At 41.6% G+C, this 27,892-nt stretch overlaps 1 protein-coding gene across 3 annotated transcripts; it reads right to left on the bottom strand.

Annotated features, from left to right (window-relative positions):
* Nucleotides 1-4: 4 nt before the first annotated feature.
* NMD3 (NMD3 ribosome export adaptor) lies at nucleotides 5-25,990 on the bottom strand. Of its 3 annotated transcripts, none has more exons than XM_081911146.1 (17): nucleotides 25,896-25,990; nucleotides 24,342-24,431; nucleotides 22,431-22,565; nucleotides 20,793-20,889; nucleotides 19,353-19,433; nucleotides 18,008-18,136; nucleotides 17,464-17,554; nucleotides 16,645-16,723; nucleotides 16,073-16,169; nucleotides 15,167-15,284; nucleotides 14,772-14,917; nucleotides 13,722-13,834; nucleotides 12,033-12,105; nucleotides 4,812-4,918; nucleotides 2,736-2,806; nucleotides 403-633; nucleotides 5-105 (listed from the first exon to the last, which is right to left on the bottom strand). In XM_081911146.1, exons 2-16 carry the CDS (start codon nucleotides 24,383-24,385, stop codon nucleotides 500-502), a joined length of 1,515 nt encoding a protein of 504 aa, XP_081767272.1. In that variant the 5' UTR covers nucleotides 24,386-24,431; nucleotides 25,896-25,990; the 3' UTR covers nucleotides 5-105; nucleotides 403-499. The 3 variants fall into 3 exon arrangements, with proteins under 3 accessions (XP_081767272.1, XP_081767273.1, XP_081767274.1); XM_081911147.1 differs by lacking the exon at nucleotides 25,896-25,990 and adding an exon at nucleotides 25,480-25,786; XM_081911148.1 differs by lacking the exons at nucleotides 5-105; nucleotides 403-633; nucleotides 2,736-2,806; nucleotides 4,812-4,918 and adding an exon at nucleotides 11,834-11,852 and having other exon boundaries at nucleotides 11,974-12,105.
* Between the last annotated feature and the right edge of the window lie 1,902 nt (nucleotides 25,991-27,892).

Below are 27,892 nucleotides of genomic sequence, written 5' to 3'. Positions count from 1 at the left end.
GCCGTTCAGGTTTAGTATATATCCCAATGAATTTATTAGCCATTAACGACACTTTCCAGCATGATTTATTGTTGAACTGTTGTTCAAAATTTACTGTGATTCTAACTTTGTACAGTGGTGCCCCGCAAGACGAATGCCTCGCAAGACGGAAAACTCGCTAGACGAAAGAGTTTTCCGTTTTGGAGGTGCTTCGCAAAACGAATTTCCTATGGGCTTGCTTCGCAAGACGAAAATGTCTTGCGAGTTCCTGCGGGGTTCCCCCCCCTTTTTCTAAGCCGCTAAGCCGCTTATCCGCTAAAAGCTGCTAATAGCGCTAATCCGTCAATGGGCTTGCTTCGCAAGACGAAAAAACCGCTAGACGAAGAGACTCGCAGAACGGATTCTTTTCGTCTTGCGAGGCACCACTGTACATCAAGTCTATGAATGCTTATAATAGGTTCCTGTAATAACTAGTTTTCCTTAAGGAAGAAAAATATTCACATTAACAAGACCTATTAGCTTATTCCGTCAGCATATCAGCGCCTTCTCCGCCAGTAGCATCTTGAGATATCTGAAGATCTTCCAACATTTCAGCAAGGCTGATCCGGGGAATACCCTCATCATCCGTGTCACTTTCTACAGGAATGACTGCATCTATAAAACCATAAAGCAATATAAGACCTCAAAAGATAAAATAAAATAAAAATCACTTCATCTAACCAACTGAGGTAACTGTCAAATAGCTAGCCATTCTTTAAGAAAACAATGGAAATTCTTTTCAAAATATTTGCTCTCTCCCTGCACCTCCACAATAGCTTTAATGCCTGCTTTGTAGTCTAAACCTGAGTGATGGATAATTATAGTGCAAGATTAATTAGGATCAGAATAATTAATTAGGAATAGAATACTAATTATCCTTCCCCCAAAAGGTTGAAGAGAGCAAGCAGCAGACCACTTGCTTCCCTTTCGCCTAGGATTCATACCAAGTGCTTGTGTCTATTCTCTGCCCTGCTATTGTTAGTTACATGGCGGAATGAGGGCAGTATACACATACAGCCCTTGGTCTCCTACAGTTTGCGCTCCTTTCTATTCAAAAAACAAACAAACATAGACATAAATTCTGCATATCAGGGATGTTCAAGTGTGCAGAGGTTTCTGGATGGTAATACACTTCATCACTAGAGGGAACAAACTGGAAGACCACAAAGAAAATAAATGTTTGGGGGGCCCTGCCCCCTCCATCAGCAAAATAATGCAAGACTGCTGAAATCTGGGACTAAGTGACCTGCTTATCTAAGCCTTATCCTGAACAATGGGGAAAGGGGAATATATTTCTCTTCCCCTCCTTGTGGTGTACAAAAGGATTTGGAGAGGAGTGGGGAGACCTGGGATCAACAAGAATATATCCCCTACTCTTATTTTGATTTTTAAAGGATACATTAAGCTGTTAGGGTTGCTGCCTGCATCACAGCTTAAGATCTTCTTGGAGCGGGGAATAATTAGGTTGAGACCAAGTTCCTTCTGACTGCCCCCAATTACTGCCCCACATCCTTTTAGCTTCAAAGGAGCCCAAGTCCTTAAAAGCTTACAGCATCCTGGTCCTGGGGAGAGAACCCTAATTTCATTTGCTCCTCCAGGGTACTCTTAAGTTGCTAAGGGCTTGGTCAGGTGGTCAATTTCCTCATCCTGTTTGCTAACTTCAGCTCATCAGATACTCAACTAATGTCAGACAAACTGTGCCTCCAGGAGGGGATTAAGTATGCTTGCAGGAGCACAGTATTTTCCTGCATGCCAGGGGATGCAGCATGGTCAAGACAAAGCTTCCTTAAGTTGATGTAACCTGGGGAGATAGATGATGATGTATTACAAGTCCTAAGCTGGTCTAATGCATGCTCTGGGAAAGGAAGAATGCGACAAAAGAGATGCAGACAGTTATCTGTAGCTTCTCATCCCTCAAAGTGTCATTAAATTGGCTTGGAACATTTAGCCCCAGATACTTAGATCATGACAATAGACAGAAACAGTGGACAGAGCACATATTAACTAGAAAACAACTAATTTAAGAGTAGCCACCATTGGTTGTGAATTCCAGGCACCACTGTAGACAGGCAATATTTCTGGGCATTAAGGTAAAGGTAAAGGTACCCCCCCCTCGGGGGACGCAGGTGGCGCTGTGGGTTAAAGCCTCAGCGCCTAGGACTTGCCGATCAAAAGGTCGGCGGTTCGAATCCCTGCGGCGGGGTGCGCTCCCGCTGCTCGGTCCCAGCGCCTGCCAACCTAGCAGTTCGAAAGCACCTCCGGGTGCAAGTAGATAAATAGGGACCGCTTACTGGCTTACTTACGGGCCAGTCTTGGACCGCTTACTTACGGGCCAGTCTTGACAGACTCTGGGGTTGTGCGCCCATCTCACTTAAGAGGCCAGGGGCCAGCGCTGTCCGGAGACACTTCCGGGTCACGTGGCCAGCGTGACATCGCTGCTCTGGCGAGCCAGAGCTGCACACGGAAACGCCGTTTACCTTCCCGCCGGTAAGCGGTCCCTATTTATCTACTTGCACCCGGAGGTGCTTTCGAACTGCTAGGTTGGCAGGCGCTGGGACCGAGCAGCGGGAGCGCACCCCGCAGCAGGGATTCGAACCGCCGACCTTTCGATCAGCAAGTCCTAGGCGCTGAGGCTTTAACCCACAGCGCCACCTGTGTCCCTTTCTGGGCATTACAATACGGTAAAAAAAGCTAAATACTTCACGTAGGAAACTTACTTTTATAAATATTGACATTTTTTCTAATAGCCTCATCTTCTTCAAGATCTTCTAGGAAGTCCTGGTATTGTCTATAAAAGTAGAAATAAAAGTGAGCAATTTTATAACTTTTTCTGGGGATTAGGTGCATTCTACAACATTATATTCATAAACTATAAACAGAATACAGAAAACTAAATATTTTTGCCTGGGGGCTATATAAACTATGTCCGACTACTGGGAAAGATGAACATTCACAAACTGAGCAAGTAAAATTAGTTTGAAAAATTCAAATTAGAAAGTGCTAAGATGTGACATGGGAGATTCCTGATTGGATCTCTCCAGAGTCTGACCCCTGCCATCAAACACCTCCTGCTGCTTTTACACACTGTGGAAAAAGACTGGTATCTGTATAATTATTATAATGATAATGATTATTTGTACCCCACTCATCTGACTGGGATGACCTTTCTTTCCCCCATGTGTTTCCATCAGTTTTTCATGTGTTCGACTATCATGCATTGATTTTGTTATACACTGCCATGAATTCCAATAGTATAAATGGTATAATAATAATAATTTATTATTTATATCCCGCCCATCTGGCTGGGTTTCCCCAGCCACTCTGGGCAACTTCCAACAAAATATTAAAAAAACCAATAAAACATCAAAAATTTAAAAACTTCCCTAAACAGACTAAAATGGTAGTATAAAAGTGCTTTAATAATCACTTGAGGGAAAACAGGGTTTGTGTGGGAGGGAAATGGTTAAATATCCCCTCACCCAAGACATCAAAATTGGAGTCTGTTGTAGCTGTTTTACAACTGGAGGGGGAAACCACTCATGCGATTCAACCACATGTTACATCAATTCCAGTCTGAAACAACATCAATGTAAATTTCTAAAATGTTCAAACTCTGCGGCATCTAATTTACTTGCTGAATGTAGCAACTGGCTTTCTGGTCCAGATTCCAGCAATCAGCTTAGCCTATAATATTCCAGAGCTGAAAGGCTATTCAGTTCCTGCACTGAGGAACAAAGCTCTGGTAGCAAACTTTCATACACTAGTTTAGTAGGTAGGATGCACCCAAGATCATTCAGTTTATATCAAGTTAACAGATCCATGGGAAAACTGAGGTGGCCCATCCTAGAGCACACTATGATGCATACTATTGGGAAACCACACTCCTGCAAAGGTAGAATGCAGTTAGGATCCTTCCACAAGATAAAAGTTCTCTTAATAATTTAGCAACAGCCCATCCTGCTATTTCAAGATGAGGCAATCTCCAATGTTTGAAATAATCTCAGTTAAATCCTGTAGCATCCAGTGAGTTGGAGTGGATGGGTTTTGGGGGGTCTAATCTAGCAGGACTGCTCTTATGTTCCATCTTGGTTTTGAAACTCAATGAGTTTTGTGCTCACTGACTTATTGGGAAATTATAGTAGTACATTAGTCTAATAGGTGCTTAGAAATCACCTTGTGATTTCCTGTCTAGATGTTCAACTTTTGCAAACTTTCAAAATGCAAAGCACACACAGGGCCAGTTCTCTCCCCCCTCTGGGTCTACTGTCCCACATTTGCCTCATTTTGTGAAATCCATGTTGCAATTCTTATTACAAAATATGTTGTAGATTGTAGGTTTCAACACTTAACAGAACTCTTCACATGGCACCCATGATAGAATTCAGCCACAAGTCTCAGCATTAGTCTAAACTCAGGGGGAGCCAACTTGGTGCCCTCTAGGGCAGTGTTTCCCAACCTTGGGCCTCCAGCTGTTTTTGAACTACAATTCCCATCATCCCTGACCACTGGTCTTGCTAGCTAGGGATGATGGGAGTTGTAGGCCAAAAACATATGGAGGCCCAAGGTTGGGAAACACTGCTCTAGGGCAGTCCCTGCCAACATGGTCAATGGTCAGGGATGATGGGAACTGGAAATGAACAACATTGGGGGGATACAACTTTAGCTACCCCTGGTCCAAAGAGCATGCATGAAATCCAAGTTGTTTTCTCTTCCACCTTATTTTGCTCATAAAATTATGCACTGGGTGGTTGAACAAATGGGAGATAACACAGAACAACCCCCCCCCCCAATACCTTTCATCATCTGTATCCATGCCCTCTCTGTCTCTTTCTAATTCTTTCAGTTTCCAGTTCCTGCGACGCTGACGTTTTGTGCGATCATAGCTCTTCTTGATCAAAACCTAAGAGTGGAAAGGGGAAGGCAAGGTACTGTGTCAGAAATACCACTTACAGAACAATACTGAGGGATCCCTTAAAATAAAAAGTTTAAATGAAAACTGGTATTCAGGGCCATCTTTAGCATATGCGCCGCTGGGGTGCAAAGATCCGCCCCCCAAATTTAGTTTAGCCACCCCCGGTTTTTTTAGGGGGGGCAACTCAAAAGTTGTTGAGTTGTTTTTTTTGGTGCCCCCCAGAATACATTTGGCGCCTGGGTGCCAAATACATTTGGCCCTGTTGGTATTTGAAGCAACTATAGAACTGTAGTGTTAAAACTGACCACAAGGGGCAGTGGGGGGAATGAATATTGAAGAAAGCTATCAAATATTTTTGTACTGCTTTCCATAAATGCTCAAATACTTCATATATATTGTATACTACTGTGAGATATGTCACGGCTAAAATGGCCGCTGTTTCTTTAATGCGAATAAAGCTGGGTCAGCATGACTCAGCGGTCTGCACCAAGTTGTATATGTAAGTGAGAAATGTTAGTTTGTTGCTGAGGCTGGTGTTTGGGTTGGTTGGTGCTGGTGTGTGGAGTTATTCAGTTGTGTTTTGCACAAAGACTTTTAAGAATAAAACTCTGCAAGGATATTCTCGTGGACTCTTTTTGTGCCGACAAGGGTCCGAGGACCAGGCTGAAGAGGCAAAGGGAGGTCAGAACCTTTTCCTCCTTTTTTTTGCTTTTTACAAACACTGATAGGTTATGGGCCCAGTGTTTCTGAGCATGTGCAGAGTGCAAAACGACTGACAGCATCTCAGCAGGGACCTGGTGAGTCCTGGTGGTGTATGGAGCCGGTGGCTGTGCGTTGGAGCAGTTGGTGGCAAGCTGTAACTGTCTGCAGCGACGCTGGAGCAGCTAGGATCTGAGGACCAGAAAAGCACCCAGCGTCGGCTACTGGAACAGTTTGAACTGCTAGAGGACCACAGTAGGCGACTCACAGAGCGGCTACACCAGTTGCAGAGCCAGGCGGGACCTGAGGGTCAACAGAGGCAGCAGCTAGAAGCCGGTGAGTGCCAGCCAGGACCATCTAGTGGGACTCTAAAGAGAGAGTCTGGAGAGTTTGCTGGAGGCCCCACAGAAGGGGCTCAGCAAGCACCAGCAGAGATGGCAGATTTCCAGTCTTCCCAAGTTGTAAATATTGGGGGAGGCATCCCTTTTGAACTTCTCTCAGAAAGCAACTGGCTGAGTTGGTCAATTAAAATGCAGCAGTTGTTAAGGAGAGATGGACTATGGGATTGTGTTGAAACTGAGGTTTTGAGGACTGACTCTGCTGAGAAAAAACGGCTAGATGAAAGGGCTCGTGCCCAAATTATGCTGTGTTTGAGCAACTCTCAGTTATTGCATGTAGCAAATGCCAGCACAGCGTTTGAGTGCTGGAATTTATTAAGGGCAATGCATGTCAGAGAAACTGCTGGAACTATAATTTCTCTGACCAGAAGGCTGTTCAGGACTGTTATGAAAGAAGGTGAGAGTTTGGCAACTCATCTTCAAACGCTGAAATCTCTGTTTCTTCAACTACAGCAGAGAGGTAAGCGTTATGATGAGACTGACCAAACCTACATTATTCTTTCAAGTTTGCCTGAAAGCTGGTTGCCCGTGATTAACAGCATGGAGAGTATGCGTCCCCGAGATCTGACCCTTGAGTATGTGGTTGGAAGATTGACCGAAGAAGCAGAAAGAAGGTCAGATAAACAAGCTGAACTCCAAGAGCGGAGGAGTTACAGTCGAGGGGGCCAGCAGCAGAATCTGCCAATGGAGCAACGCCAAGGTTTGGACTTGGCCATGGCAGTGAGGAGATGCTATAGATGCAACCAACCCGGGCATCTCCAACGTCAATGCAGGGCAAGACTTCCAGGAGACGACATGGAACAGAGACAGCAATCAACGCAGAAACGTAAGCAGAAGGGGTTCTCTTCAGAGAAGAAGAACACGCGTTCTGCTCAGTTTGTTTTTGCATTTTCTCGAGAGGAGAGGAAGATACCTCGAGGAACATGGTTGCTGGACTCTGGGAGCAGCAGGATTATCTGCAACAGTCGGGAGGACTTTAAGACCCTGGGGAAGCCAGCTGATGGAAAAGACTCAATTTATCTTGCTGATGGTCATAGAAGCAAGATTGATGGCCAGGGAACATGTTTCCTGCAGTGCTTGAACACTACTCTACCAGAGACTCTGTTTATCAGCAGTTTGGACTATTGTTTGCTGTCTGTAAGCTGTTTGATTAATGCAGGGTATAGTGTTAACTTCACACGGGATGGCTGTCTGATAAAGAATGGAACTCAGGTATGTGGCCATGCAAAGTTGGAAAATGGGTTATATGTAATGCAGGACAAGCCTGTTAAAGCAGCCCAGGTGGTTCAGGATAATTTGCCAGTTCATAAGGGGTGTGTACATGAACTGCACAGAAAACTGGGTCACGCCAATTTCCGTGTGCTTTCAGAGATGCAAAAGGTGTGCAAGAACCTAAAAGTAAACAGCTGTAACTGTTTCCTAGATTGCAATGTATGTAAAATGGCCAAATCTAAGAGGAAGCCTGTGGCTTCTAAAAGTGACAGAGTATCTAAAGAGGTTTTAGAACTTGTCCATTGTGACGTGATAGGCCCTTTTCCACAGAAGACTGAAGGAGGCGCCAGATATGCTTTTCTGGTAATTGATGATAAATCACGTTTTAGTTGGTTGTTTTTGTTAAAGCAGAAATCTGAGTGTTTCCCCACATTCAGAGAATGGGTTGCCCAAGCTGAAAAGCTCTTTGCTCGCCCTGTTGTGCAGTTGCAAACAGATAGGGGTGGAGAATTTCTGAACAAACAATTTGGGACATGGTTGCGACGTAAGGGGATCACTCATCGTTTGACTAACCCTTATAGCCCTGCTGAAAATGGTCTGTGTGAAAGGCGTGGGGCTGTAATACAGTCAGTAAAGGACTGCCTGCTAGTGGATGCAGGATTGGGTCACAACCATAGGCTGTGGGGCGAAGCTTTTCTGACAGCGAACTTTTTGATTAATAGAACCTGGTCTAGCTCTATAAAAGATATTCCTTATCGTGTGTTGTTTGGGAAAGAACCAGAGTGGACAATGCTCCATAACTGGGGTGCTTGGGCACATGTAAACATCCCCAAAGCTCAGCGCCAGAAAGGGGGTGCTAGAGCGCAGAGACTGCGGTTTGTGGGATATCAGTCCTATGGCAAAGGGTGGCGTTTCAATTTACGCCCAGGACGAGTAGTTCTGTCACGAAGTGCAGACTTCGCTGACCAGGACAGATGGACTGTGATCCATGCCAACCCAGATTGCCTACTGCCCCTGCAAGTAAGAGAAGAGGCTTCTTCTCAGCCATTGGCAACGCAGGAGCAAGAGCAGGAGGAGGAGGCACAGATTTCCCCAAAAGATGTGGCAAAAGATAATACTTCTCTAGAGGAAGAGGAAGAAGAGCCAGAGATAAGGGGGGAAGAAGAAGTAATAGTGCCTAGGCGCTCCCAGCGTTCAAACAAGGGTGTACCTCCTCAGCGTTTGACCCTAGGAGGAGTGAGAGTATGCAATGTGAGTTGTGTGGAACCACAAAGTTATAATGAAGTCTTAGACTTACCCCCTGGGGAACGTGCTTTGTGGGAACAAGCTATGAAAGAAGAAATGGACTCTTTTAAACGTAACAAAGTGTTTGAGGTCATAATGCCGCCACCTGGTGGCAGAGTGGTGTCATGCAAGTGGGTTTACAAAAGGAAAACCCTTGCATCTGGGGAACCACGTTTTCGAGCCAGATTAGTAGCCAGAGGGTTCACTCAGATTAAAGGGGAGAGTTATGATGAAGTGTTTTCTCCCACTGTAAAGAGTGAAACTTTTCGCTTAATGCTTTCCATTGCTGCTGTAAGACAACTAGCAGTGCACCATTTTGATGTTGATGCTGCATATCTGCATGCAAATTTAGACCATGAAGTATTAATGAGACAACCCCCTGGGTTTGAAGAGGAGAATGGTGCAGTCTGGCGTTTGAGAAAGGCTGTTTATGGTCTCAAACAAAGTGGAAGGTGTTGGAACCAGTGTTTAAATGAAGCCCTTGTAAAACTTGGTTTTAAAAGGAGTGTGGCTGATCCATGCCTGTACACCAAGGGATCAGGCAACAAATATCTAATGCTCTTAGTCTTTGTTGATGATTTGCTTGTGGCAGGGAGTTCCACAGATGAGATCCAGAAGCTCACAAGTCAACTGGAAAAGAGGTTTAAGCTTAAAGCCTTGGGGCCTGTAAGCAATTACTTGGGAGTAGAAGTAAGGCAGGAAGCTGATGGAAGCTTCCTATTGAGTCAGAAAGAGAAAATTCTTTGTTTGATAGAGCAGTTTGGCATGGAAAACTGCAAGCCAGTTCAGACTCCCATGACACCAGATTTCCCAAAGACAGTGTGTGATGATAAATTTGATCAGCCTGAGTTGTATCACTCAAAAATAGGATCGCTGTTATATTTAAGCCAGTGGTCAAGGCCAGACATTGCATGTGCTACAAATGTTCTGAGTCAACGTGTATCTAAACCCAGTACTGCTGATTGGTGTGCTTTGAAAAGGCTTATCAGATATCTAAAGGGGACATTAAATGTATGTTTGAAGATATCTAGTACACAAGACGAAAAACTAGAAGTATTTGTTGATGCGGACTGGGGAAGCTGTGTAGCTACCAGAAAATCTACAAGTGGAATGGTTATGATGTTTGCCAATTCCATAATTGGGTGGAGGTCAAAGAAACAAGGATTTGTTGCAACCTCATCCTGTGAGGCAGAATATGGGAGCCTGTCGCTAGCATGCAATGAAATCATGTGGTTTATACAGATACTAAAAGATCTAAATTGTAAAGTTGATTTGCCTATCCAAGTGTATGAAGATAGCCAATCGTGCATTGCATTAGCGGGCTCGGAAATAATGAAATCCGCATCAAAACATATTGCTATCCGTCATGCGAATGTTAGAGATTGTGTACAGAATGGGGTAATCAAACTGGAGTATTGTCAATCACAAGATAATATTGCTGATTTGTTCACCAAGCCTTTGCCAGCAACATGCCATAATGAACTGATGACAAAACTGGGTTTATGTATATAATGTATGTATGTATTGTTTCTGTTGGGGTTTTTCGCATTTAAAGAAACAGAAGGGGTGTCACGGCTAAAATGGCCGCTGTTTCTTTAATGCGAATAAAGCTGGGTCAGCATGACTCAGCGGTCTGCACCAAGTTGTATATATAAGTGAGAAATGTTAGTTTGTTGCTGAGGCTGGTGTTTGGGTTGGTTGGTGCTGGTGTGTGGAGTTATTCAGTTGTGTTTTGCACAAAGACTTTTAAGAATAAAACTCTGCAAGGATATTCTCGTGGACTCTTTTTGTGCCGACAAGGGTCCGAGGACCAGGCTGAAGAGGCAAAGGGAGGTCAGAACCTTTTCCTCCTTTTTTTTGCTTTTTACAAACACTGACAAGATATGCCAGCACTACTGTCTCCATGTTAATGTCTGGGAAAGGAAGACAGACACGGAATGTGACATATTATACACACTGTCAGTTCATGGGTGGAATGACATTTGAAGCAGAGACTGAACTCATCGCTCATACTCTTAACTATTCCACCAGAATATTCAGGTTTGCCATCATTAAAGTGGTGTTAAGATTTCCATATGACAAAAAAATAAAAAAAACCTCAATATAAAAACCTCAATATAAAAACACCAGAGATATATTGTGGGACTAAATAATGCATCTAAGAATAAATGAACAAAGGTACAAATTCAGGAAAAGCAGGAGGGTGATTTTTTTTTTTTAGCAGTATCAATGACACCAAAGCCACTATAGCAGACTAAGCAACACAAACCGCACGGGCTGTATGTGGACCACCAAGGCTCCAGTTTCTGCTTCTGGAATGACTACACATACTGGGAAAGGTATGGTGAAGTGAGCCTTCATGACTTAGACAGAATCGACAAGGCTTCCATTGTCTAGCATTATGCAGAAGCAAAGGATTTGGGGAGGATTTTCATCAAATGACACTTTTCTTGACCTAAGAGGCAGAAAGCACAGAGACACTAGTGGGAGAGAAAGGGAGCCAAGTTGTGCAGGATGGGCATAAGGCTTGACAGACAGCTTGGTTGTGTGAGCCTATCAAAAAATTCTGGGAATCTATTTACAATGAACTAAAAAAAAATCTTCAAATATACCTTTATAAAAAAACCCGAAGCCTTTTTGCTGGGGATAATTGGAGAGGAAATCAAAAAGGAAGATCAAACACTCTTTCAGTACGCGACAGTGGCTGCCAGAACTCTAATAGCGCAGAATTGGAAGACATCAAAAATCCTAACTATAAACAAGTGGCAATCCAAACTATTTGATTATTTAGAATTGGCAAAAATGATAAAGAAAATAAGAAATCAAAAATATATAAAGTTTAACAAAGAATGGAATAAATTTATGACATACATGGAAACAGAGGTAAAAAATCCAAAAATCACAGTAGGTGTGACGTAACACTTGTGATGTAAAGAGTTTTTTGAGGAAAAGAAACTGCAGATAAAAAATCATATAATATATTCTGAAACTGAGATGAAGGGATGTCAATCAGTGTTGTGTGTTATTTAGTAAATGTAAGTTAATTTGTTGGTATCTTATGTTAGATGTTTTTTCTTTTGTTTTCGTTATTATTATTTCTTTTTTATGTATTTCTTTTTTGTGTGTATGTGTTATGTATGTTTTCTTTCGTTTGCTTTAATGTTTGATGTAGCAAAACAAATAAAAATAAAAAAAATAAAAATAAAAAAGACAGACAGCTTAGGTAGACAGGAAACGAAACCCAGACATATAAAGGTAATCAAAGACTATATAATTTCCTATGCTAGCAAAGAGATTGAGATTCTTGGTCTATATCATGATGATCTTAATAATAATAATAATTTTTATTTATATCCCACCCTCCCCAGCCAAAGCCGGGCTCAAGGTGGCTAACAACAATAAAACAGTACAACATTCTAAAATCATTTCATTATAAAATTAATTCAACTCAACTGTTCATCAGTGCCCAAATGTTTGTTTAAGGAAGGAAAGAAGTATCCAAAACTTACCACATCTGGAACATTATGTGGGTTCATCTTATTTGCAAATTCATCATTTAGATTGCAGTTCATTAAGTCAAACCTAAAATAAGAATATGCAGAAGGGTTTCTTTGTTAACTGTATCATACTTCTACACAACTCAGAAATGTCAATATTTCTAATAGAAACAGCAAAGCAGAATGGGAAAGAAAATGTAACAAGAACAGCAGCAGCAACAACAACAACAGGCACTGCTGGGATGTAAGAATGAAAAGTTTTGAAAAGCAGAGGATGTTCATACAGAAAATGTAACAAATAATCAAAACAGTAACAAGAATGGAGACTTGCTAAAACTCAAGACCTTGTACCTTTAGGAAATGTCAAATTATCCACCTACTTGGGCTGCCTTGAGGCTGGCATTGAGAAGATTTTAATTGTGTTTTAAAATTATACAAATATGTCTATTTAACAGCTTGGTTTGAGATATGTTATAGAGGCTTTGATATAATGGTGACAGATCAGAGCTCCATACATTTTGGCTTGGCTTACTTGCTACTTTTATTATATATGGTTGCCATTAGCCCATTCTGCCCTGCTTCCACTGCCTCAAATCCTCTGCATGAGGATTTAATCTCCCTGCATTCTGCATGGGACTTTGGCAGAAGCCTGGAGAGAAACAAAGTTTGTGAAGCATTTGATGCGAAAATGATTTGTTGGCATTTATAACACTTTCCACTTTTCCAGCTGTAATAGCAATATGACAATATTTATTATGGGCATCTAAGGAGTCAGCATGTGAATGACACGTTACAGCCTTCAGTGTTCTCTTTTAATTTTCCCAATCCTGAAGGCATGGCACAATGCCACCTCTAAAAAGTTGTTGCAAAGGGATGTTTTTAACTGTGGAGTCCTGAAGCGTGTAAAAGGGATGGCCACCAGCTAATATGCTGGAAAAGGAAGAAGAAAAATTCACTCTAAGGGCTCTAAGACGACAGGTCTGGCATCAGAAGGGCAGAAGAGCTTAGCATGGCCTTGAGGCTAAACTGGTGCCATTGTTGTCCTGATTAGAACCTGTTGCTAGAACATCTCTGCTTGCTCTGTGTCAAGAATATTATTAAGCCTAGGATGATGCCCAGGGCCAACAGCTATTGATGACGGTCTCCAAGAGAAAAACAGCAGCATTTATTGCCAGGATTAGCATTTACTGGGGGTATGCACAGAAGTCCTTTAAATGGTTTGTTAAAATTCAGAGAACTCAGGCACTTGCTAGAAAGGGAGAGGCACTCACCATTAGGGAATGGGTTTGTAGAACCCTGCCTCCGACTAAAGTAAAAAGCCTATTACAAACAAGCATTGCTCTTAAAAGATTCAGCTTTGTGAATTACTCTGCCTTTTAACAAGTAGGTGCATGAGGGTAAATACTGCCCACTGTATTTTGCACTAGCTATTAAAAGGAAGTTCTTCTCAAATTTATCCTCTTCCTTTTAATGCAATGTTGTCATCAACTTTCCCTATAATCATTATATTGCAGAAAACGTTGCCCAGTCCTGTCATACCCCCCAGCTTTCAGAGTGCCTTAAGGTTTCAGAAAACCAGCTCCAATTAGCATCAATTATCAAAGTTATTAGTTCTGAAGGGGCACAGTCCTGCAGCCTTCTAAAGTGGTATGCAAGAATGGAACTGAACATCAACCAGAAGCAAAATAGAGCATTACAAACCCCAGCACAAGATCTCCAGGATTCAGAAGATGCCCCAAGTGAGTACGACAGAAATATTGGGTATCGGTATTCAACTCTGATGTTTTCTGCACCCAGGCTTCAGCAAGTGTATGCTTCAAAACAACAAAGAGAAAAGTACACATATGATTAAAAATGAAAGCTGGATATGTTAAGAGTTGAACCAAACCTTCTCTCACATTTTATAATTCAGCATCTTAATTTCCTCTCAAACTGCCAATTTCCCTCAATTTATCCTTAAGGAAGTGTGTATCAAATATATTCGTTGCATGGCTTTTCTAGCAAATGCCATTCTGAAAATGCCATTCCATGTATCAATGATATATGCTGGATGCTACACCGACCTACAAATTGATTTTGCAAAACATGTCATGTCATGTCGAACCAAAGCTGACTAAATAATGTAAAAATAAAGTAAAACCATGCAGATTTGCTTAATTTATACGCCACAAAGATAAGTTTGCTTCACATGGAGTCTGAGTCACTTTGATGCAGAATTGTGATAGTTAATACACTTTGCACACACAAAGTGTACAGTAAGAATTGATTCATAATAATTAAAAAGGATTCTCTTATTTTTCCTTCTTTTATCCACAGCAAAAGTTGGCGTATTCCAATGTGCATATATGCTTTTAATTTTTATCTACCTGAGATATTAAATGGACAAAGATGGACATGACCTTCTTGGGAGTGACATCTCAAATGCAGAACTCCCTTTCAAAAGAAGCACAGCTCATTCAAAAATACAAGAACTTAGACTAACATGTAATTCAGTGACATAGCTTAAAGGCAGAGCACCTACTTAGGAAACAAAATGCCCAAGGTCAATCCTCAGCTTCTCCAGTTAAAAGGATCTTAGGGAGCAGATATGGGAAAGAGTTGCTGCCAGTTAGAATGGCAAACTGGGCTAAATAGATCAATGGTCTGACAGCTTTCAAATGACATGTGACAGAGTTAAACAATTCCAAGGCAGGGAGAAAGATCTGGCCAAGCTTCTAGAAGAGGTGCAAATAAGAGAATAACAATTCTTACTTTGTTGGATTTCATGCCTGCACCAGCACCTTGTTTTCTCCCATGGGCCTTGCTGATGTCCATTACAATAAATTCCTCCAACTGCTTTGGCTGGAACAAGCTGTTAAAAGGATGACGCCAGTAAGTGTTTCCATCCACTTCAGCAACTGAAAGACAAGAAATATAGAAGTAATGCAGATGTTACTTATAAGCCATTATTCTGATTTGTGTGGGGGGGGGGAAAGTCACATAGGACTGATACTCTCTTCAATGCACCTGATGCCATCATAGTAGCCTGTAGCTTAGTTTTTCAAATATATCAACCTCAGGCTCATATAAATTTCTGCTGATGGGAGTGTGATTCCTATTAGTATTACTGGATTACATTTTAATATGAAAAATATCAAAAAACTTACTCTGCAGTGTATTAGGATCAATGAGGTGAATGGCACTAGTTATTCGGAGGCAAATACAAATCTGGCTCATATTCCCAAGGCTTTGAGCCAGCTTTGGAGACAAGCATACAACATTGTCCTGAACAGAGAGAAAAAAGAAGGAAAGAAAGCAAAGCAATTACAAAACAAAAACAAAAAGCCCATCAATTCCCATTGTAAATCTGCTGTTAGAATTACTAAAATGCTGAAAGGAGGTCTGAGGATTAGGAAACTACAAGCAACTAACTAAATCCTTTAGCTGAATTTCTGTAAAAGCTAGTAGTTAAGATTTCAGACTGTAAGAACTGTAGGCGCATTTCACTTGTAAAATTTCTTAATCTCTGAAATCGTTAGAACATATTCTCCAAGTCTTTCCCAAACACAAAAGTTCCAATTGAAAAACAAATACTTCAATATGGATTTTATTTTCGTATCAATGTGTTGTACCAGCAGTCTAGAGCAAAAAATATTACTGCAGTTCAATAATTAACATTCTCAAGAGGATTCACAAATACTTGTTTAGTACTTGATGATTCCTTATGTGTTGTGTTTGGATACTGGATGGTATGAAAAATTCTAGCTATGACATCTCGCTCACTCATGAAAGTTATCCCTTCAAACTACACTGAAGCAGAGATGAAGATATTTGTGTAAATCTGTACACTGGCTCTTTGAAATTCATGCTAGCATTGAAACAGATAGCTTCTGTTTTCTCATAGTATTGTGGTTTTAGGCTACAATCCTATATAGACCCACGGAATAAAATGGGGCAGATGTCTTAGCAGATATAGCTTCTATAGCACTGGCAGTGCAAACAATCCATTTCACAGGAGGTCCCCCAAACACAGTTTCTTCTTGATTACGGGCTAAGAATCAAGTCAAAAATACCTTGCATACTGGAACAATCTCCACAGAAAATGTGCTTTTGTAGTTATATGTATTGCTATGAATGTCATGAGAGATCAAACGCTGGGATGACTTAGACCTGAAATTTTAAAAAAGCAAATCCAAATCAGAGATAACAAGAAAAAAAGGAAATTCTATGGCTACAATAACAAAGTGGGCAGGAAAGTGAAAACCCCACAAATGACAAAAAAGAGTGAGAATCTTTGGCTATGTTTAACAATCCACTCCTAAGTTCTCAAACTGGAGGTGTGTGGGACAACGGACCCTAAAGGGGAAGTTCCAGGATGGGTCAGCATCTTGAAGGCAGAAAATAAAGCTGCTTTCTCTTGACAATTAAAGTTTAGCATTGTAGTTGTTGCAAGCACCTACAAAAAGGCAAGAGGCAAAGGCACTACTGCCACCGCTGCTGTCTCTGTGATATAGACAGATTCCCTGATCCAGGTAGAGCAACACTGAAACTACTTCTATGCACTAGCTTCAGTGGGACTAAACTAAAACACCTTAATTAATGATGCAGCTATGCAAAGGATTACACACTTTAAAGGAAGTCTTACCTACAAGGAACTGTGCACTGAAGAAAGTCCACCATCTTTTGAGCATGTTGTTTTGAAGCATAGTAGAAATCAAGGCCATCTGAAAGCATGTATATAGAATTAAAACTCATGGCGGTTCATATTGATATATTATCACAGGGATCTATATTCTTCAGAGCTTTTATGGATTTTCATGCAAGTCCCAAGACTACTTCTCCCTTCATTAACAATATATTACGCTTATCACAAACAAGCTGTGAGGGAATGGAAGGTTGGATGAGGTGGTGGCTTGGTGAGCAATACAAGCAGGCATGGCAGCCCCTAGTAATAAATATACTTCTCTTCATCTCTATGCAAAATATTAATTATATGGACGATATCTACTGTTAGCCACTGCAGAACCATTGAAACCAATGAAGCCCACTGATTTCAATGGGTGTACTCCAAGTGTGACCAACGTTATACGGTGGTACCTCGGGTTACATACGCTTCAGGTTACATACGCTTCAGGTTACAGACTCCGCTAACCCAAAAATCGTGCTTCAGGTTAAGAACTTTGCTTCAGGATAAGAACAGAAATCGTGGTCTGGTGGCACGGCGGCAGCAGGAGGCCCCATTAGCTAAAGTGGTGCTTCAGGTTAAGAACAGTTTCAGGTTAAGTACGGACCTCCGGAACGAATTAAGTACTTAACCTGAGGTACCACTGTATACACAAAACATCGTATTTATTATATGCCAAAGCTCTTACTTTGAAAAACCTAGCCTCTCCTTCACGCCTGCAAGTACTTCATATCATATTTGCTTTTACAAGAACTTAGTCGCTTCATAAACATCACTCACCATGAATTTCTTTAATCCGAAGAGTATTCTGGTGAAGCCTATGTTTTAAAATCAATTGCTCCAAGTAGTAGAAAGTCTTTTTATGTAGAGTCTAAGAAAAAAAATAAGATTTGTACACATCACTTTCATGCAAAGGCCCCCTGGGCAACTGAAAATGTGGCTGATCAACAGGGTTGCTACTTCACCCAAGGTCCAAACAGATCATAAGACCCTGGAAATTACTAAAGCAGGAATACATAAATATGCAGCACTATATTGTATTTACTCAGCATTAAGTTCGAGCAAGTTTAGTGGAACATACTAGGACCTAGGCATATGTATAATTGCCAAAAACATTGAAGCATTTTGTAGCTCATTCAAAATTCATTAAATTTCCATACCACCCTTCACCTAAGCATCACAGGGGAGATTACAATATAAAATATGTACCATAGTAAGAAACAAAAACAATACCCCGGAACCCAGTTTAAAAAGCCATATATTTTATACAAAAGTTCAGTACACGAGGCAACCACAAATGCATGTATATATAACACAAACATACCTTCTGTCTAATTTGTACCACTGCTTTCCAGAAGTCCTTAGCTTCAACTCGATGGCAGTCATCACACATTTGAGACTGAACAACATACTCTATTATAAAGACTTGCTGAAGAACTGCCCCATTGATCACCTATGGAAGGAAGTTAAGTGCAAGATTAAGTTTTTCTGTCATCTCTACTAGGTTGTTTCTGGGGAGTAACCTTTGACAGTCTACCTGTGTGGTTGAAGCCAGAGTAACATGGGAGAGAGTTCTTTGACCCCCTGCCACCTGTGTTATGAGGTTCCACAGGGTACCATTTGACCCCATTGTTATTTAACATCTATATAAAGCCACTGAGAGCGGTCATTAGGAGTTTTGGAGCAAAGTGCCATCAGCCTGTTGATGGCATGCAGCTCTATTTCTCTATAACATCTGAATCGGGCTTTGCAAGGCCTGGACCTTAATGAAGTGGTGGAGCAACTTGCCTCAACTAGAAGTCAGGTATTTAGAGTTGCCAACCCCGTGCTATGGAATATTCTTCAAGCAGAGATTTGCCGGGTATCCTCACTTTTGACTTTCAAGCATCTGTTCACGTTTTTGTGGCAAAAGGTCTTTGCTACTACTTCATTTTTGATTAGAAAGTCATCTAAATAATTATATGCATTTTAGAAAAATTAAATGGTATTGAATGTTCTATTGTTGTTGTTGTTTAGTCGTGTCCGACTCTTCGTGACCCCATGGACCAGAGCACGCCAGGCACTCCTGTCTTCCACTGCCTGATGTTCTATAGTTTATGCCATCTTCTATAATGTGGTGGTATAGAAATACTTTCATATAATTTCTGTATTTTATCATTGTAAGCTGCTTACAGATGATTGCAGTTTAGTGGTCAATAAATTGTTTAAATAAATTAAAATTAAAAAGTAACTGGCATTAAAAGAGATACCGCTAATAGCCCAAATGCTCTGAAGTATTGAGTCTTAGCTCAATACTCCAAGCTTTCTACTTAGCTATTTTTTCTTACTCTTACTTTCTTACCTCACAATTGTGCTATAAAGTTGACTGATGGAAATGGAAGGAATACAAGTGGAAGGAATACGAAGATCATTGAGTCCGGTCCCCAGTCCTAAGTCTGGATCCCTTCAATGTACAGAAACCTCTAGCCTGGTTCTATACATGCTTATATGGAAGCAAATTCTAGTATTTTAATGGGACTGACTTTCATGGTGCATAATCTGGCTGTAACATTGTTCAGAACTCAGGAAGTCACAAGCAAGAACATCCTTGACTTCCTCTAGCTAACACAACATACTCCTGGATTCCCTAATAATTTTGATTTATAAAAGTCACTCCAAAGTCTAATCACCTCTTTTTGTACAGTCAGCTTTACTTTAAGTCTTTTGGAATGTGGTTCAGTCCATACAAATCCTGCTTCAATCAACCGCACCTGTCAGGAGGAAAGAGCATGCATGATTACCATTACTGTATATTTCTACAAATGCTGAACAACAGAAATGGTGCCACATAGGTCTGGGCTCTTACATTCAACTAATGTCACTGTTAAAATACAGGAAATGATACATGGCATTTATTAAAACTTTTAATATTCCATTTACTATTATGTATGTCTCCTAATCAACAAATGATGACAATAATCCCTGCTTCCACTTCATGGCTTGCTTCTGCCCATTGGCTTATTGACTTTTGCGTTGAACGTCAGCTCACCTTCATGCACAAACTGGAAATTCATGGAGTGAAATCCTGTACAGAGCCATAAACTGCTGTTTAGAATATACCCCACCCAACTGCTACAAGAACCCTCTAAGTTAGCAGCAAATACTTTACCTTACATCAATGGAACCCTGACACCAATGGAACTGCTACATCAAACATATCCCTACACCTATTAGCACTTTAAATAAATCATCATCTCTTTGCCAGCTACATAACAGCATAATTTCATTTGTCTGAATGCCTATTCAGACTTGGACAAGATGGATGAAAACATATTTCATAACTTAATCACATTATCTGTATTTTTAAAGTTTTATGCTGTGCCTTATAGTGTAGCCCTGATGTTTTACAATATTGTGGTAAATAAATCTTTTTACAAATAACATTTCACCCACATGTTCCTACTACTCTGCTCTGAATCTCTTGGGCACGACAGCTCTCAGGGAAAAACCCACAATGTTGCAGCCACCTAACTTTAAGTGTCCCTCACAGGTTGGGGTTTTGTCACCTAGGCTATTACTGCTGATGTCCTTCACAGCTTGGGACACAAGGAACACTGGGAGAAGTGGGGTTTTTACTCAGATGGTCCAACGGCCATTCTGCTTCTCAATCTCTCACACAAGACTGCTTGTTGAATGATGAAGGTATTTCATGCGGCTTCCATGTCTAGCCGCATCATGAAAGTGGTATTTCTTCAGTGCTTCTTATAATTTTAATTATGCTTTTTCCCCTCACAAACAGAACTGGTGAAGAATGATAACCCAGTCCACTATGTTTCTGTGGATGCTTATGGGTATAGATTCTAATGGCATAGGTACTTGTGAACACAGAATCAAGGAACAGCTCTTTTGTGTTAAACATGCCCCAGTACATACCATTAAGGAACTATCATTGTATGCAATGCCCCCAAAATAGAAGTGGAAGGTACAACCAAAGTACATCTGCTTGGAGAATCAACTCATTATTAGTGGCTAACTCCATGTAAGAATCACAGCTTTCGCAAGCAGAATGAAGTTTACAGAAATATAGTAGACTCCAATTTCATATAAAAATATAGAGCTACAAGACTAACCTTACTAAGGGAAGCTTTGATTTTTTTAAGGCATAATGTCAGAAGTTCTCTTGATTCCAAGGCACACTGAATCCAAGTTCCTGGTGGTTGAAGGTATCTAAAATTGAAAATAAAAGCAATACATGAAATTGACTCAACCCAAATATATACAATGATGCGCCTATATTTAAATAGCATTACAACTACATAACACTCATAATGCCACAAAAATAATTTCCTAGTCTTTTGGATCTGAAAATAATTCCTCATCATCATTCAACAACTCATTGCTTTCTACTGAATGCCACAAAAACAGAGGTTTATGGTTCACAATGTTACAGCCAGAAATGGTCAAAGAAGTTGTGATTAAGTATGATGCATACATATGCACCTGCTAACTTAGCTGATCAACATGCACAACAGATGTAAACAGTGAAAGGTTTTAGAATTTTGACTAACAATAAGGAAAGTTTAAGTCAAAATGTCATTAGAGGCTGGAGGTAACTGACAACTCAACAACTACCTCAATTAAGACAAACTGACCTTCAAAGAATATGCTATACAGTGTGAATATAAGTTTATTGTGCTAGCCAAACTCCATGACAAAGGCAGAAAAACATGAACAATTTCAAATACAAAATATAAATCAAGGCTTATTAATTAAATTTACACATCACCCTTCATCTGGGGACCCATGTGATGGTTTACAGTATAAAAACACAGAAATACATAACATAATAATGAACAAAACAATAACCCCCTCTACAAAACAATACCCCCCAAAACAATAATGCCTCCATAGTACATTATAATGATATTCAACATTAATGTATGCTAATTATATTAATATCCTTATGTGAGACAGCAACTTCTTTAAATAAAATGTAATATCTTGGCATGAACAGCAATGATTTATAGTCAACGCAGCAGTCCTATTCACTTTAACTACCCTTATTTATAAGAAGTTTCTGGTGGATTGCATCTGGCTGGTGACACCAAACAATAAATTTTTAAAAGATGAGACTGTCTCACATCATGCAACAAAAGAACAAAGCACTCTGTTTCAGAAGACTCTCAATCTGTCTGCCCATACCTTCCACAAAGTATATTCCATATTTCTTCGAAAGTATGCAGGTAGCTACATGCCCCCCCCCCCAAAAAGTTGGAGTTCTGACATTTCTCTGTTCAGCAACTATGCTCTGAAAATCCCTAATGACGTTGTGACAATTGATGTTCTGGTGATTATGAAGTGCTTCTTTCCCCACTACAAGACTTACTATCTGTCTCTGCAATGTGTGCCACAAAAAGAAGGCATGGTAACTGACAATTTTTGTATTTCTAGAGAGAGGGAACTAGCCATTGTTAAGCTGATGCTTCCAAAACCCTTGTTGAAACCTTTTATCTACCGAAACATGCAGAACAATCCTTTTTGAATACCTGCTTATTCTGCTTAAGGACTCTGACCACAAGCAGACTCAAGGCCTTTGCACACTATTTTGCATTTTTTTCCTTAGCCTAAAAAAAAGTTTTGCTTGACTGTGGATTAAGGCATTTTTTCCTGGATCTACACATCTACTTTTACTTTTTAAAATGTTTATATAAGCACTCAGGAAAGTTATGTCATGTCAGTGCCCTTAAGATTGAGAAAACAGTTGGTACCTTCCACACTGTTTGCAGAAATGAACAATGACTTGCTTAGGAATTCCTTCAGTTATGTCCACTTGAGTCCGTAAACATGCTACACACATGTTGGCTGGATTGGGTGGAATTGCAATGCCACACTGGCAGCACAGGCTAGAAGGAAGAAAGAAAATGACCATTGAAACAGAAATGCACAAAAGACAAAGTCATGATTATCCCCTGGATAGCGTTATAATTCAAACATATGAGACCAGAGTTCAAATGCTACTGAGGCAACTCAACGGGTGGCCTTCAGTAAATAGTACTCAGTTGCATGTGCCTAGTTGGCTAGATTGGTGTAACAACAATCTTGTTTTGAGGATGAACAAGGTAAGAATTGAGCTCATTCAAGTGCTTTGATGCAAATATTAGTAATAATCTGAGAGTCAGGTCTGTTCTTGCATTTCACAATTCAGTTATGGAGCACTTTGTAGATGCACCTGACAAAGTAGGTTCTGACCCATGAACAAGTAGGCAAAATGACTATTTGTTTCTAGCACTACTAATTTCTAATGCTTTGCTATTCCTACACATCTGAGAGTATAAATAACAGGAGGACATGTATGGGGAGAACTGCTTCTTACAAAGTAGCCCTCCATGGCAAATTCTTGCATAGTGGAAAGCAAATACACCAGAGGGAAAAAACTTCCAGCTCTGCCTTAGTCCTCCACATATAAGGAGGTATCAACTGATTTCAAACAAGCAACTTATTCATTTATTTCATTTATATCCCACCTTATCTCCCAGGTATCATACAGAGCTCCTCCCAATCTATTCTCACAATAGTGAGGTAGTTCAGATGAGAGTGAATGACTGGTCCAAGGTCACCTTCATTGCTGAGTAGGGATTTGAACCCTGGTTCCCAGGTCCTAGTCCAACACTCTTAACTGCTTGGGCTGGGCGATATCAGCTTTTCAACATCATGGTGTTTCGCCAGCCAAACATCACAGTTTGGCGATATACTGTGATGCTGAAAAAACAAGCTGCATTCGCCTCTGCCCACGAGGCACCGGGTGAAGTTGTTCCAGCTCTCACCTCGGGAACTGAGGCAGTTTTACCCATGCACTTGTTGGCTGGGACAACACAGCTTGTTTGCACAGCTCACCGAGGAGGAGGAAGGTTCCCCCTCCCCAGCTGAGACAGCCCCAGTACTTCCCCGCTCACACGCAAAGGGCATGAACGCCAGGGCTGCTTTGCGCAGCTCAGCTGGGGATCAGGAAGGTTCCCACACCCCAGCCTCACTGATTCAGCTTGTTTCTTCCTCTGCATCGTATGAGGGCAGAGTGCAATGGCAGTTTCACTCAGTGGTATATCGCTGGTGAAACTGCCACTGCTCCTGAGTCCCTCTGCTAGCAGTGCCGCTGGAGGAAGGAACACTGGCGATATACCGCTGAGTGAAGCTGACATTGCAGTCTGCTCCTCATACGGATCCTGGTATATCAATATACCGTATTGGCCTGAATATAAGCGTCACTTTCCCCCCAAATTCTGACTGAAAAGTTAAAGTGCGGCTTATATTCGTGACGTTACAGTATGCAGCCAGAAGCACAGGGCAAACAGAGCCACAGCACGGCAAAATGTCACCCGTCCCGTGCATAGTCCCCCGTCCTCTCTCCTAAGGCCAGGAAGGGAGAGAGTGAGGAAAGGGGAAAGTCGCTCCCCCCCCCCCATATGCAGCCAGGAGCAGCAAGGAATGGAGCGGCTTATATTTGGGTATTTTCTCTCCCCCCCCCCCAAAAAAAAATTTTAAAGGTGCGATTTATATTCGGGCCAATACGGTTTCACCCAGGCCTACTAACCACAACACTATTAGTGACTCTCCCGCAAATATATTCACATGGAGGACAACACTCCTTCCTGTATGGCTGTCAAAAACAGTATGTTACTCACATGTTCCCCTGGCTGACCGTTGCAGGCTCTTTCATGTATTCCATCTCTAGCTTCACACGTGTTTCCCAAGAATGAGACACGCATTGGCACCTAGTGAGGTGAGAGCATAGGTTAGGGTCCAACTATTACAGAGAGTGTCTAACATAAGAACAACCCAACTGGATCAGATCAAAGAGCCAAATATTTAAACATCTTGTTCCCATCGTCGTCAACCAGATATCTATGTGGGTGTGATGTTCTTATGTTTTTGATACTGATGAAGCTCAAATACTGAGGTGCAAGTACTAAAGAAAATGGGGTAGGGTGGTGACATATGTCAGGTCACACCCGCACCATACATTTAAAGCAGCTTTATACCACTTTGCCATTGGCTCCTCCCAAAGAGTCCAGAGAACTGTAGTTTATTAACGGTGCTGGAAACAGTAGTTCTGTGATGAACAGTAGTTTCGGGATTCTTTGGAGGAAGCCATAGCTTTTAAAAATGGTACAGATGTGCTTTAGAAGACATCTGAAGGCAGCCCTGTTTAGGGAAGCTTTTAATGTTTAACAGACCACTGTATTTTAATATTTTGTTGGAAGCCACCCAGAGGGGCTGACGAAACCCAGCCAAGTGGGCGGGGTATAAATAATAAATTATTATTATTAAAAGTATGATGTGGATATGTGGGGTCCCAAAGCTGCTAAGAACACCAGTGCTGGCATGAGGGGACATTGAGCTGACTGCGTACAGCAACAATTTGCCAGTCTAATACACTATTAACATTATTATTAATTAAATTGGCTAGTCACTTCCATGGCAACCCAAAGTGACTTGCAATACACATTTGACATCCAGGAAAGCAGGGGCTTTTTGACTGGCTGTAAGCACGGGCATAGCCAGCATTTGTTGGGTGGGGGCAGCACCTCAGTTAGTTAAGTGTTTTTATTGATTTAGGGGGGCAGCTGCCCCCTTTGGCTATGCCCATGGCTGTAAGCCCAAAGCAACACGTAGTGGGGAGGGGGGGGAAGCAACACAATACGGTACTGAAAGAAAACGAAAAACAGATGCCTCTTTCGAGCCTACTCAAACGAGATTTATATCCTTTAAAAAAGCCCATCCAAGTAAACGATCATTTTAAAAACAAATCCACCAATCAACCATTTAAGTGATAAAGCCACGTTCTATGGCCGCATTCCCGCTCTAGATAGGGCAAAGGTCGCGGGGTCCCTTGGTAGCAGCAGCAGCGATCTGCACCCGCTCAGAGGCACTCTTGCCCACATGGCAACGCGGCAAGCTCCACAGTTTCGGAAGCAGAGGATGGGGGACAGCGCTATCCAGCCCCGGGTGGAGAGGTGATGTAGCTCTTCGGGCCGGCGGTTAAATTAAGAAGAGGAGGAGGAGGAGGGGAAAGAGGAGCTGAGGCGGCACGTGGCGGTTGGGCCCAGCGCAGCTGAGGGCGCCAACGGTCGTCTTGCGCGCGCCGAAACGACCTCCCCCCTCCCCGCGCGCGTTCCCCTCCCCCACGCAGAGGCCCCACAAAGCGACTCGCGCTCGGTTTCCCCCTCGCCTCTTACTTTCTTTCTCTTCACGGTCAGGTCTACGCCTCGCGTTCCAACGTCCTGGAAGTGGAGAGATAGAGAGAGAAGGCCCAGCTCTCGCGAGAACGGTGGGGAAAGAACGCCGAGGGGGAAACGGGAAGTCGCCATGTGAGTGGCGAGGTATAGAGGTAAGGAAAGCGTGTTTTTCCCTTCCCCGCAGGTTCAGTTGAGAACCGGAGGCGTAGGGTTGCTCTCGTCGGGTGTTGCTAAGCAAGCCCCGTTGTTCAGATGGAGGCGGGAGAGATAGAGACAGAGGCATGGGCAGGTGGCGGGAGAAGTGCACTCTGCAGATGCTCAGGGGTCCCTTTTTCTTTTCTTTTTTCAACGCTAACTTCATTAAGCTTGACTCGTTGTAACAGGGAGATTGCATCTCGGCAGAGCAGGCGTCGCTTTCCTTTCCGTTCTTCACTTCCAATAAGAATTTTATTTTAAAAGAGCAACGAAAGTATCACCACCATTCCTCATCAGTAGCATTTTAATATATCGCTTAATGGGCAAAATCCATAAGCGGGTTTGCATAAAACACAGCAAGATAATTAATAAATAATAAATAAATAAGTAAAACCCGAAAATACAAAGAAAGGCAACAGTAGAAACAGAGCAGTCATTAACAAAGCTTTCAGCTAAATATCAATAAATAAAACAGATATGTGCATGGGATATCTATTTTGTAATTATGCAATGTAAGCAGTAAAATTGTTGGCATCCGCGAATAATAATAATAATAATAATAATAATAATAATTTTATTTATACCTCTCCCATCTGCTTTGGTTGTTGTGGAATTCCCATCTACGTTTTTTACTCAGACTCATCAAAATTAATGGGTCTAATTTACTTGTGGTCACTGACTTCATTCAATGAGTCTACCACAAATAATTTGGGCCAATTAATTTCAAGTGGCCAGATTTGGCTACCTGCTTCGGAAAGTGGAAGGTACCACAAGGGCTCCGGTCAGGGCAGTGGGGCTTTCACCTCTTCCCCTGCCCCACGCCTTCCCCAAATCTGCTCTGGAGGGTTAGAACAGACCTTTCCAAACTTTTCATGTTGGTGACACGCTTCTAAAGATTTGTTATATTTCTCTGCCACCCTTCATTCAAACAAATCTCCAAGCAAGCAAGAGTCCAAAAATCCATCATGGTGTATTTCTCCTCTGTCCCATTTCTCCTCTGGTACCAACTGTCAGACCATCTTTTAAACATGAATTTTACTACCCCTTTCTTATTACACATTATTTTCAACCATGTCACCATGAACGTTGCCAGCCTTCAAGTTTGCAGGTACATCTTTGTAACACAGAGCTGGTCTACCAACGGGCCTGGTGCTTCGGCCACTGATTTGGAATTTTCACCCTTAAAACAGGTCTACAATATTGACTGCAGCCTTGGCAAAAAACAAACAAACCCCACTGTTATACCCAGGCTATGGCTTAAAAGCAGGAATCGGCTTTGTCTGTCCTTTGCCAGGCACAATTGCTTTGATGGCTTGAATGAAATTGTGGTTCTGAAGGTGCCCAGCAGATGGCAGAAATGCTGTGTCTAAACTAAAGCAGGTACAGTATTACCTCGGGTTAAGTACTTAATTCATTCCGAAGGTCCGTACTAAAGCTGAAACTGCTATTAACCTGAAGCACCACTTTCGCTAATGGGGCCTCCCACTGCCGCCACGCCGCTGGAGCACGATTTCTGTTCTCAACCTGAAGCAAAGTTCTTAACCTGAAGCACTATTTCTGGGTTAACGGAGTCTGCAACCTGAAACGTATGTAACCTGAAGCCTATATATAATCTGAGGTACCACTGTACTAACATCTTTGCTGTAACAATTTGGACTAAACCGAGTAGTCACTGGCTATAGACCCTTTTTCAATTGTTTTTAAAAGTTTATCCATACAGTCTGTTTATTAGGTAATGAGAACAAAAGCCAACAGCAGTCAATCTCATTGATATGTTATGTAAGATTTAAAAAAACTAAAAG

The sequence above is a fragment of the Podarcis melisellensis genome (genome assembly GCF_964234715.1).
Source record: "Podarcis melisellensis genome assembly, chromosome: 5".
Classification (NCBI taxonomy): domain Eukaryota; kingdom Metazoa; phylum Chordata; class Lepidosauria; order Squamata; family Lacertidae; genus Podarcis; species Podarcis melisellensis.
The sequence above is the reverse complement of the archived record's forward strand: the minus strand, read 5'-3'. Positions and strand labels throughout refer to the sequence as shown.